This window comes from Hemitrygon akajei, chromosome 32 (genome assembly GCF_048418815.1).
Source record: "Hemitrygon akajei chromosome 32, sHemAka1.3, whole genome shotgun sequence".
Classification (NCBI taxonomy): Eukaryota; Metazoa; Chordata; class Chondrichthyes; order Myliobatiformes; family Dasyatidae; genus Hemitrygon; species Hemitrygon akajei.
In genome coordinates this window covers 6127036-6140024 of record NC_133155.1, presented here as the reverse complement: position 1 = coordinate 6140024, position 12989 = coordinate 6127036, and the positions used below count along the sequence as shown (strand labels likewise).

The window sequence follows — 12989 nt, the reverse complement described above, 5'->3', positions numbered from 1 at the left end:
ATAAATCCTGCCTCTCAGGATCTTCTCCATCAACTTATTAACAACTGAGGTAAGACTCACTGGTCTATAATTTCCTGGGCTATCTCTACTCCCTTTCTTGAATAAAGGAACAACAGCTACAACCCGCCAAACCTCTGGAACCTCTCCCTTCCCCATTGAAGATGCAAAGATAATCACCAGAGGCTCAGCAATCTCCTCCCTCACCTCCCACAGTAGCCTGGGGTACATCTCATCTGGTCCCGCTGACCTATCCAAGTTGATGCTTTCCAAAAGCTCCAGCACATCCTCTTTCTTAATATCTATATGCTCAAGCTTTTCAGTCTGCTGCAAGTCATCACTACTATCACCAAGATCCTTTTCCATAGTGAATACTGAAGTAAAGTATTCATTAAGTATCTCTGCTATTTCCTCCAGTTCCATACACACTTTCCCACTGTCACACTTGATAGGTCTTATTCCTTCACGTCTTATCCACTTGCTCTTGTAGAATGCCTTGGGGTTTTCCTAATCCTGCCCACCAAGGCCTTCTCATGGCCCCTTCTGGCTCTCCTAATTTCCTTCTTAAGCTCCTTCCTATTAGCCTTATAATCTTCTAGATCTCTAACATCACCTAGCTCTCTGAACCTTTTGTAAGCTTTTCTTTTCTTCTTGACTAGATTTATTACAGCCTTTGTACACCACGGTTCCTGTACCCTACCATAATTTCCCTGTCTCATTGGAACGTACCTATGCAGAACTCCACACAAATATCCCCTGAACATTTTGCCACATTTCTTCCATACTTTTCCCTGAGAACGTTTCCAATTTAAGCTTCCAATTTCCTGCCTGATAGACTCATAATTCCCCTTACTCCAATTAAACGCTTTTCTAACTTGTCTGTGCCTATCTCTCTTCAATGCTATTGTAAAGGAGATAGAATTATGATCACTATCTCCAAAATGCTCTCCCACTGAGAGACCTGACACCTGACCAGGCTCATTTCCCAATACCAGATCAAGTACAGCCTCTTCTCTTGTAGGCCTATCTACATACTGTGTCAAGAAACCTTCCTAAACACACCTATCAAACTCCACCCCATCTAAACCCCTTGCTCTAGGGAAATGTCAATCGATATTTGGGAAGTTAAAATCTCCCATCACGACAACTCTGTTATCTATTCAGACACTAATCACCAAAACATTATTGGCTATGGTGAATGAATTAGTACAGGCAGGTCGGGTTCCTTAAGGTTGTTGTAGCCGGGGGGGGGGGGGTGGGGTGATAATGGGAATAAGCTCCCACTGCCTACCCAATGGAGTGCATCTCAAATAGCCTCTGACAACCAAGTCCAGCTTCTGGACTTCAAGTGTGGCTTAGCTACTAAGTCCAGCGGAACTACCTCTATTAACAGATGAAGGGGCAAAGGCAGGTTACTGGCACCTTAAAACCAGTTGCTCCATACAGATGGGCCTTGACAGCCATGGTTGGCAACTCATCGAGGAGAAGGAAAACTGATCTCAAACGTCTGCTGCCTTGTGGCTACACCCATTAATGGTGAAGGCTTTGCGAGTAAACACCAGGGAAAGAATTTGGAGCTGGAGTCCCTAAGGTAGTCCTACGTTGAGTTCAATGCTGACTGGTAACTCCTGTGTGGTGGCTGGTGCCAAATTGTATTAGTTCCTGAATTCACCAGCCGCATGGAGGGGGAAACCAGCTACATGGGCAACAACTTGCTCTCCATATTGTACTGTCCTGGCTTATGTACGGGCCTGCATATCATGAGGGCAGCTAGGACTCAAGATTCATGATTGACCCTGACCAATGGAGTGCCTTAGATAGTAGGTTCATATCCATAGTGTATATAGTATAACAGTTGACATGCACGTTGTGGAGCAAAGTTGCTCCTACGCAAAAAGATTCCAAGAAATGGGTTTGTTTTTTTCCAAAGACTATGAGTGGTGGGCTGGATTGCAACTGAGCCACGTGAGGTCTGCTAGCTTACAATCAGGAAAGGAAGAGCTAACTTTCATCAGCATTGCTCCCATGCCCCTCGCAACCAACCCTCAGGGAACTGAGTCCAAATGGAATATTCAAGCTGTGCTTCAACTGAGCTCCTCCAAGTCCGCAGGTACAAGGGATGGGTTACATACACAGTCAACTGTGACCAAAGTTCAAAGTACTTTTATTATCCAAGTATGTATACTTTATACAACCTTGAGATTTGCCACAAAACAAAGAAACCCAACAGAACCCATTAAAACACAAGAAGACCATCAAACACCCAGTGTTAGAGAAAAAGAAACAAATCATGCAAACAATAAATATCCATTCTCTACCTTTGCAACAGTACATTTGATTGATACACCAAACCACTGCGGGCACCTGTGAAACTCAACATTGGCTACATTGCAGAATATTGCATTGAATTAGAAGCAATCTAATAGGAAAGATACACGGACAAGCTGAGGGTTGGGGGGGGGGGGCAGAGAGAGATGCAAGCTAGGATCATAACTAAAATCCCCAAGAATGTGGGCTATGCATGTTGAGAGAGTTGTTAAATGACCCAGTTGACTGGGAAAGAGAAGAAACTTATCTCCTCTCACCAGTGAAAAACCAAGTTTACAGTTCCAGTGCTCCCAAAGGAAGGGAGCACAGGTTAGGTACAGGGGAGCACACACATTAGAGGAAAGGAGACATAAGATGTTGGAAATCTGGATCAACAACCACACACAGGAATGCTGCAGGAACTCAGCAGGTCAAACAGCATCTATGGAGGAAAATGAACGGTTGATGTTTTGAGCCATGACCCGTCATCAGGACCGATGAATGTGCGGAGGAATGACCGAGTACTTCAAGCTCACTAAATTCCAGGTGTGCAGTATCGTGGAATTTACTTGAAAGGATTCTCTGTGTAAGATGGCAGATACTTCATGAGTTTATCATCAGAATCAGAATCAGGTTTAATATCACTGGCACATATCATGAAATTTGTTGTTATGCAGCAGCAGTACATTGCAATAATAAAAACTGTAAACTACAGTAATATATAAATAAAAAAGTTAAATTAAATAAGCAGTGCAAAAGAGAAAAAAAATGTAGTGAGGTAGCGTTCATGGGTTCAATGTCCGTTCAGAAATCTGAAACATTGAACTTGTGCCTTCAGGCTCCTGTACCTTCCTCCTGATAAGAAGAGGGCATGTCCTCAAATCAAGTGGAAGCTGTACTCACTACCCCACAGTATGAAGTCTTTAAGGAGAAAGTAAAGGATAAGAAGGAGAGAGAAAAAGACAAGAGGATACACAGATAGGATTCAGATGTAGTAGGGTGGAGATAAATTATATATAGCATAAAGACAGGCATTAAGCAGACGTGCACAATGGCTTACTTTTGTGCTGTTAACTTCCAAATAATTCTATTGAATAAAATTGACTTTTTTAAACTTATTTTCTCATTTATATAGAGATTTAAAACATACAGTTCCTTACATTATTTTCCTCAGACTTTGAAACCACTTGCTTGAACAACTTACCTTGGACTATTCCTTTTTGGATTTTCAAGATTCTAGATGTTCTTTGACAACAGTATATTATAGAAGGAAACCTGCCAACTTCTCTTGGGTCTGAGCCACATCCTTTCAGGTGCCACAAGTTCCTCTGATGCAGGGATCAGAGCATGACACTGTCTGCAGAGATAGTCCAAACAAGACCTACCATTACAGTGCAACTAACCTGGGTACAGAACTTGCCCGCTGGCATCAGGGTTCTCTGGAGGTTCCAGTTTTTCCTTTAGGTGCACATTGCTGGTCGCTTCCTTCTTGGTACCGACCCAGATCATCCCGTAATCATTCAGAAACTTCTGCGGAAATCAGTCATATCAAAGAGTCATACACTCCTTCTAACACTGTTTTTGATTTATTTATTTAAAGCTTCACCTCCAGCTAATGAACTCCCCTCAGCATAATTCCTATACTAATTAAATTGCTTGGAAAATATATTAATGAATGTTTCTATCATACTTTTCAGCAGAACATGCCAAATCACAAAAACAAATTAAGAGGAAAAAAAACTTAACATGTTCTACCTCCTCCCATAGATGCTGTCTGGCCTGCTGAGTTCTGCCAGCATTTTGTGTTTTTATTAACATGTTCTTTTCTGCTTTAACTTATTCACCATAACAAAACAATTCATGGTAAAATTTCCAAAACCCCTTCTGCAAAAGAGAGAGCAGTCCCAGCATTTCGTGCACTTCTTTTAGGGTTTTGTTTCTCTGTTTGTTGAGGAACCCTTAGGAAGATGAACTACATGAACTTGGGATTCCAACAAACTGTTGGTTCAACTCAAGCACTCTAGTTATGAAATCAAAAGGCTATGGGTCTAAATACACCCCAAACACTTGGCTGGCACTGTAGAAATGGACTGAAGGAACACAACACTATCAGAATGGCAGCCCTGTCAGAAGGATATCGCTGAGCGTACACTGTAGCAAGAGGCGGCGGGTAGCATATATTAGCATGATGCTTCACAGTACCAGCGATTTGGATTCAATTCCCACCGCCGCCTGTAAGAAGTTTGTACATTCTCCCAGTGACCATGTGGGTTTCCTCTGGGAGCTCCGGTTTCCTCCCACAGTCCAAAGATGTACTAGTTGGTAGGCTAATTGGTCATTGTAAATTGTACCATGATTAGGCTAGGGTTAAATTGAGTGACTGCGGGCCAGCACGGCTCGAAGGAGCCCAAAGGGCCTATTCCGTGCTGTATCTCAATAAAGGGAAGAATTGAGGGAATGCTGCACTTCAGGATTCAGGGAGGAAAGTGTTGACAGAGGGCATAACCAACCAGGTGAAATATGTACTCAAATTTCTTTCTGGGTCTTGAACTTAAACATTCTAGATCATAAGACAATAAGATATAAGAGCAGAATTAAGCAATTTGGCTCATCGAGCCATTTCATCATGGCTGATTCATTTCCATCGCCTGCCTTCTCCCTGTATCCCATCATGCCCTGACCAATCAAGAATCTACCAATCTCTATATACAATGACTTGGCCTCCACAGCTGTTTGTGGTAATGAATTCCAAAGAATTTTCTAATTTTGATAAAGGATAATATCCATTCAGCAAAAAATGAAATTGTAATAATTGTTGTAGCATAGTTTACATCTGGCCTTAGAAATAACACATCATACAGCCATCTGGAGTGCTAAATGATGTGTGGGAGCAGGTTTGCTGAGATGTACAAGATTTGTAAGCAAATTGGGAAATTATTAGCTTATCAGCAACCTCGGAAAATTACAAAAACTTTTCCAAAAAGTGATCCAGACCACTATTAACATGCAGCTTGCATAAACCAAGGAGGGGAACATCATTGAGATTATTACAAATTAAGCTTTTGTTGGAACTTCTCATGGTCTGGATTTTAAGAAAAACTTGGTAAACAGAAAGAAGAAAAGTTTGGGATAAGAATTCAGAAGTGGGGAATACTACAGAGAACTCTCGGGATTTTTGTGTGGGGGAGGGGTAAAAGAGTGCAGACTTTGTGATGGAGCAAGGGTGGAACAAGAGGCAAGGAAGTTGTGTAAAAGATATAAACAGGAGATAGATGAGTCTTGATTCTGAAGTACAGTCTGATCTCTTACTTCCATTTCCCACACTTGATTCTGTAGCTGTAGGTATTTTTCTACCTCCAGTTGTCTTTTGGACTCATCAGTTGTTTCTGTTCAGAAAATTAAGAGAAACATTTGAAAATAAGGGAAAGAATCTCCTATTTCCACCAGGTCTCACCCCAATTTTAACAAATCCATCTCCCAATTCAGTTACTCCTATCTTTGCATAACAAATCTCTGTAAGAAGAAAAAAATCTTATTCTGTTCCCTTCACTTCTGACATTAAAATCTACTCTTACTAATGAATTTGGCACAACATTTTGGACAGAAGAACCTGTTCCTGTGCTGAGCAGTTCTATGTTTGCATTTTCACATTTGGAATACCACTACCATATTCTGCCCTTAACCTTGGAAGGAAAACAAACCTTGTACAAGTTCTCCAGTCTCTGCACGTGTCTGAAGTGCTTCATCTTTTAAAGAATTTCCTGTTTGGCACACTGGCTTTCATAAATTGAAGTAATGACTACAGGAGTTAGGGGGTTATGTTGAAGCTGTTTAAGATATTGGTGAGGGCTAACTTGGAGTGCATTTTCAGTTACCTACCTACAGGAAGGATATCAATAAGATTGAAAGAGAACAGGGAAAGGTTGAATAAGTTAGGATTTTTTTATATATATACACACACACACACACACAAAATACAAGCAGGATTTTTCTACTGAAGTTGGGTAAGAGTAGAACCAGAGGTCATAGGTTAAGGATAAAAGATGAAATATTTAAAGAGAATGATGGCAAACTTCTTTACTCAGAGAGTGGTGAGAGTGTGGAATGAGTTGTCAGCATAAGTGGTGTGTGTGAGTTTGATTTCAAAATTTAGGAGAAATTTGGATAAGTGCATGAATGGGAGGAGTATAGAGGGCTACGGTCCAGTTGTAGGTCATTGGGAGTAGACAGAATAATAGTTTGGTATAGACTAGATAGGTCAAATGGCCTGCTTTTGTTCCATATAGTGCTCTGTGACTCTTACCCCTTGATATTCTTCCAAAGATATGGTGTCTAGAATTTAATTCTTTTGTATGTGAGGTCACCTGATTGCTGAAGGTCCAGTGACTAGTCTTGAAGCATGGTGACATTACTAAATTTGACTAAACTACTGTGCATTGTAACAACTATAAATAAACATTCTGTACAACTACGCACTATTTTGCAGCATTCTAGCACAGAACTAGAATTAGATACAACTCTACTTAAAGTAATGAAATGGCCCTTACTGTTGGATAATTGAAGTGCACTCAACTTTTCTTCCAACATAGCTATTTGCTGATTCTGTAAAAAAAAACAGAATACAGTTCAGTTCTCTTTAGTAGAGTTAAAGTGTCATGTGATTTCCTCTGTGCTCAATGACTGTATAGTTCTATGATTCTGGCATTGGCTCAGAACTTCCCTTACCTTCCTGTTGATCTCCTGTGCTTGACTTCGGACCCGTTGTTCCATCTTGGTTAGCCGCTTTGTCATTATGGACATGAGCTCACTGTTACCAGGAGTCGAGTCTGGAGTTGTATAAACAATGTTCCAAGAAAGGCAAATTATATACATTAAAGCGACATTAACACCATTTCCAACATCCAGTAGTCAGCTATGACTCAGACATTAGCACTCTTAATTCAGACCATCATGTAGTGGCCCACATCCTGTTCCCAAGACTTGTGTACAAAAGTCCAAACTGAGGCAGTGCATCAGTGAAGTATTGCACTTTTATAGCGTCTTCTGAAACTGAGTAATTCATATTGGCCTAGAAATACTTAGCAAGTCGAGCAGCATCTATGGACAAAGAAATAAGCCTTAATCAGCCTTCAGTGCCCTCCCTCAGATAGCACAACCACCAGGTGTGATGTTCAGTCTTTCTTAGTTTCTGTCTTATCATAGATATTCTCTTTATATTCTCCACCTCTCCCCCTTTATTCTGCAACTTAAAAGATGTTTGATTATTCATTTTTATTAGTAAAATAAAAGGTCAAATACCAAAAATATTAATTCTGTTCATTCTTCTGACTAAGTACTTCCAGGATTTTCCATTTTTCTCTTGTTTAAATTAGATTTCTGATGCACTCCCCTGCCCCCACCTTTGATCCTCATTCCACCATTGGTAACTGTGTATTAAATATTTCGGAGTTCATGCTATGAAATTTCTTCCATGACAGGTTTAAAGGAAGCATGGTTAAGAGTGTGGCTGTAACTTTTTGACTGGTGGTCAAAACTAAATGTATAAAAACATTGATGTTTCACTGACACCAACCTTCAGTAATAAACTGTCATCATCATTGTTTGCACAGTTTGTTGTTCATTGATCCTGTTTACAGTTACTGTTCCACAGATTTGCTAAGTATGCCCACAGAAAAAGAATCTCAGGGTTGTATGTGGTGACATGTATGTATTCTGATAATAAATTTTACTTTGAACTTTGATGTGCCGTGTCATCTGACATTGTGATCATTGTCTTCCAACTGTCTTTAAATTGAGAAGTTCTAATAAGCTCTTCAAAACTTTTGCCTGTCCATACTTTCATGTAACTCATGAACGGCATGCACTTTTGACCGTGACGTTTTCTTCCATCAATTTTTCCCATCACTGCAAGATGTTAAAGCTTCTCTTTCCTCAGTACATGTCCTAGAAATTCCAGCTGCCGTTTCCCTATCAGTTCTCTTCTTAATCTGACTTTTCACAACACTTGTTACTCTACTGAGTCATAGCTGACTACTTTGTTACTCTATCGTTCCACAATAACTTCATCATTCATCTCAAAAACCACAGTGTTGCAGCTTTGAGTCTTCCCTCATTTCACTTTGATATTGTCCAAAATTTGCTTCCATATGTTAGCATGGAACTGCAAGTTTTGTACCTGTAGAAATTATGTTATTCTTCAGTATCCTGTTCAAAATAAACTATACAACAGCAAGATAAGAAGATATTGAAGACTCAGTGTCACTTGGGTCAGTATTAGGTTACTGGTGAATCTTCCAGTTTGTAGTTTTACTTGGTTTTGTATTAATGTAAATGGACTTTAACAAATTAGCATGAAGCTGGAAGGGCAAATGGCCTGTTTCAGTTATGTATTACTGTGTTTCTATAAATCTCTCTATTTTTCAATCTTCCAATCCAACCTCAATGGCCATGCTCCTAACTGGCATTTCATTGCAGGTGAACTGCAGCTTAAGATGCAGCCACCACTGTTGGGATGAATTTATTTTATTTTATTTAGCAATACAGCAAGGACCAGGCCCTTTTAGCCTTTCAAGTCGCGCCACCCAGCAATGCACCAATTTAACGTCAGTCTATTCATGGGACAGTTTACCTGCTAGCTGCCCACATCCACATGGGAAGGAACGTACAAACTTGCTTGCAGAGGACACTGGAATTGAACTCCAAACTCCGATGCCCTGAGCTGTAATAGTGTCATAACTGCTATGCTACCCTGGTGCCCCACTTACAGATTTCACCCAGTTTGGTTTGGGATGAATTTCTCGTTACACTAATGCAAATCCTAACAAACTTTAACCACTGCATTTTGCTGCCTTTTTATCAACCCGTACCATTTGCCTTTGACCTTGCTGATGGCGAAGGAGCAGAAGAGGTTGAATTGTGTGCCCAGGATAAAGGAGGCAGGATTTCACCCAGTAACGCAGCCTCATCATCTAAAGAAAGAAGTAAACAGTTTTGATAATGATGTTTTACTCAGAATTTCTGAGACTCTGTAAAGTTTTCTCTGCACACAGTCTCACGAAGTGCATAGGATATTTCTAGTACTGTAGTGTCTTTATATATAAAGCTTCTTCTGTAAATACCATCTGAACAATGCAACTACACTCATGGTTCAGAACAATATTTTTTACAATATGTGTGACACATTTCTCCTAATAACTATGGCAGTCAAACCACAATGGCCAATTTAATATGAATTTGTGCTAAGTCCCCACTGTTTCTGAAAGAACACCACCCTGTCTGTGGGGTGCTCAGAAACCAAAGTGGGAGTGTGGGGGGGGGGGGGGGTATGAAACCATTGTTACATGCTCTCTGCCCCAACATCCTGAAAACACTGGGCTCTCAGCATGCAAGATCAGGTAAAGGGTGTAAATACTGTATAACAAGAACATCTTGGACCTCCATGTGGTCCACAGCAGGGGTGATTGATAAGTTTGTGGCTTAAGGTGGAAAGAGATGAGTTATACAGCTCTTTGCAGTTCAACTCTTTGAGTGATTATGCAGAAAGTTTGAAGTTAATAACTCATCTCCTTCTACCTTAGGACACAAACTTATCAATCACCCCTGCTGTGGACCACTTCTGGAGGTCCAAGATGCTGACTTCTACAAAGGAGGGATCCGTATGCTCCATAACCGCTGGACTAGATGTGTAAATGCAGGAAAAATAAATGTGCTAGGTTTTCTAAAATTGACTCCTTCTACCTTAGGCCACAAACTTATCAATCTCCCCTTGCATTTAGGAATCGGATGGTAATATGATAGTTACTATCCTAAGAAATGTGGTGTCATAGAAAGTCATGTTATAGCTGAAGAGACACACACAAAATGCTGGAGGAACGCAGCAGGTCAGGCAGCACCTACGGAAGAAAGTTGACATTTTGGACTTCAGGACTGAGAAGACTGCAGTTGCCTTCAAAGCACAGATTTCAGAATCAGAGTTAGGTTTAATGTCACCAGCATATATTGTGAAATTGGTTATCTTTGCGGCAGCAGTATAATTCAATACATGATAAATGTAGAAAAACCTTAATTACAGTAAGTATATACATGTATATTAAATAGTTATGTTAAAATAAGCAGTGAAAAAAACAAAATAAAATTTAAAAACTAGTGAGGTAGTGTTTATGGATACAATGTCCATTCAGAAATCGGACGGCTATTCCTGAGTGTGTCCTTTTAGGCTTTCTTACCTCCTTCCTGACGGTAACAATGGAAAGCGGCATGTCCTGGGTGGTGGAGGTCCTTAATGTTGAACCTCACCTTCCAGAAGCACTGCTCCTTGAAGATGTCTTGGATAATATGAAGGCTAGTACCCATGATGGAACTGACTGTTTTAAGTACTCCTCTAACTGCATTCTCAGCTTAACCATTTTCAGCTGCTTCACTAATGATTTTCTCTCTGTCACAAGTGTGCATATACAGTAGTTAGTTCTGCTATAAGGGTCCACGATACAGATTGGTTATAAATCCATTTATGGATTAGGGACCACTATTTTTGCAGGTGGTATTGGTTGGTTGGTGAGCAATTGCAATTGCAATCAGAAAAACCCATTTAAGACTCGAAAACCTCTTCAGATGTACCTTGAGACATTCTGATTGATTGCCTCACTGTCTGGTATGGGGTGCTACTGCTGAAGTTGCTGAAGGTTGTAAAATTAGACAACATCTATGGAAATGAATAACAGTCAACTTTTCAGACCGAGACCCTTCTTCAGGTGGGTGGGAAATGTCAAGGGCTGGAGAAGAAAGAGAGGAAGTGGACAATAGGAGGAGAGGGGACCCAGGGACAAGTAATAGGCAGGTGAGGAGAAATTGATATTCATGATATCAGGTTGTAGGGTACCCATTTCTGCTTCGAGTACACAAAATTCCACCCCCCCCCCCCCCATCTCTATCACCTCCCCATGTCCCCTCCTCCTTCTCTTTCTCTTACTGTCCACTCTCCTCTTCTATCAATCTCCTTCTTCTCCAGCCCTGGACCTTTCCCACTCACCTGACTTCACCTATCACCTTCCAGCTAGCCTCCTCCCTCTCCCCCCACCATTTTATTCTGGCATCTTCTCCCTTCCTTTCCAGTCTTGAAGGGTCTCAGTCTGAAACATTGACTGTTTATTCTTTCCCATAGATGCTGTCTAATCTGCAGAGCTCCTCCTGCATTGTGTGTGTGTGTGTGTGTGTGTGTGTGTGTGTGTGTGTGTGTGTGTGTGTGTGTGTGTGTGTGTGTGTGTGTGTGTGTGTGTGTGTTGCTTTGTATTTCCAGCATCTGCAGAACTTTGTGTGTTTATCCTTATTGACAAGCCATGTCTAATGCTGTTGCCAAAGATAACTCTCACTATATTTCTAGATTTCAGCCCTTTAGTCTATGTTGGACCAAGGCCTGTGGTGAAGTTGGGAGCTAAGGGCCCAGTGCAGGATTATTGGCACTCCATTGTTAGCTAGTATTTGAGAATAGAGTGGTAAGACATAATTATATTAGTGATTCTTCTGAATACGGTTGAGCCTGGGCAATTTGCCAGGAAGATATCCATATCATGGCTATACTGGAATAGCAGGGTGTTCGGGGAGGGGTCGTACCTCTGGTGGAGGGCCTTGTTGTGTCCATTCTGGGGCAGCTCACTCACTGTTGGTTCCCACCGGACACTCAGCTCTCACCTGTGGCTCCAAGTAGTTGTTTGCATCTGACAGCGGCCACACCCCTGGTACATCGCTTCAACAGGTGAGCTAAACCAGGTGAGGGCAGCTGTGGGCCTCATACTCCAGGGAGATTGGGACATTCCTGTCCTAGCAGATTGGGCGGATGAGGCCTACAATGAGATCCAATGGCCAGTAATGTGGTTCCGCAACTCTTTGTGGAGAGCAAAGGGCATGACAAGGCATAGAAGTCATAGTCATCCACTGTAACCAATGAAGGGCCCAGTGTGACGTTTGTTTGTACCACTGGACTGGACTGCCGAGGTCGAGTGAATGGAACTGCCCCAGTGCAAAAGCTTTTCCACTTTAAAAACACTCCCGCACAGGTTTCCTGTTATCGTGGGATACGGCGGGGAACCACTGGAATAGCCCAGCTAAAGAAACAGAAAAGGGTGAGGAATGCCAAGTGTAAAAAAAAGTAGCTTATAGCAGGTTTAGTGAATTGAAAATAGTGAGGCCTTGCAGTGCCTAGGAGATATTTTTTTAATTGGGGAAACAATTGGGGACATGAATTGGCAATGGTGGACAAAACTAAGTAAAATCTCAAAGCACTTTGGAGGTATATTAGAAGCAAGAGGAGAACCATTTAAAGAGTAAGGTCCATTAAGGGCCAAAGTAGAAACTGTGCAAACAGTGAGAGGACATAAGTCATACAAACTTCGTACCTGTTTTCACTATGCATCAGAACATTGAGGGTGGAGAATTTTAGGAGGGGGATGACAGAATTCTAGAACAAATTCGTATTTGAAAAGGAGGTGATATCAGTGGTTTAGAGGTGAATAATTTCCTAACCTGATAAGGCTATAGAGGGCAAGTGAGGACATTTCCGGGGCTATAAAAGATATTTTCCAAACTGTGTTAATGGCAGAAGACTGGTGAATGTAATAACTTTATTCAGGTTAGGCAGAAAGGGTAAGACAGGCATTTTACAGAAATGTGAGACTAATATCAGTGGGAAG

General features: G+C 41.2%; 1 protein-coding gene across 3 annotated transcripts in view; it reads right to left on the bottom strand.

The window, feature by feature from the left end:
* Positions 1-12989, bottom strand: part of ubxn11 (UBX domain protein 11) — an 83000-nt gene that overhangs the window by 56525 nt on the left and 13486 nt on the right. For 2 of the 3 annotated variants that reach the window (XM_073034298.1, XM_073034299.1), the window contains 5 exons: positions 9171-9272; positions 7030-7130; positions 6852-6906; positions 5614-5690; positions 3708-3834 (listed from right to left, as the gene is read on the bottom strand). In XM_073034298.1, coding sequence (XP_072890399.1) covers positions 3708-3834; positions 5614-5690; positions 6852-6906; positions 7030-7130; positions 9171-9272 — 462 coding nt within the window. The remainder of the gene's footprint in view (positions 1-3707; positions 3835-5613; positions 5691-6851; positions 6907-7029; positions 7131-9170; positions 9273-12989) is intronic. The other variant, XM_073034300.1, reaches the window with a different exon arrangement.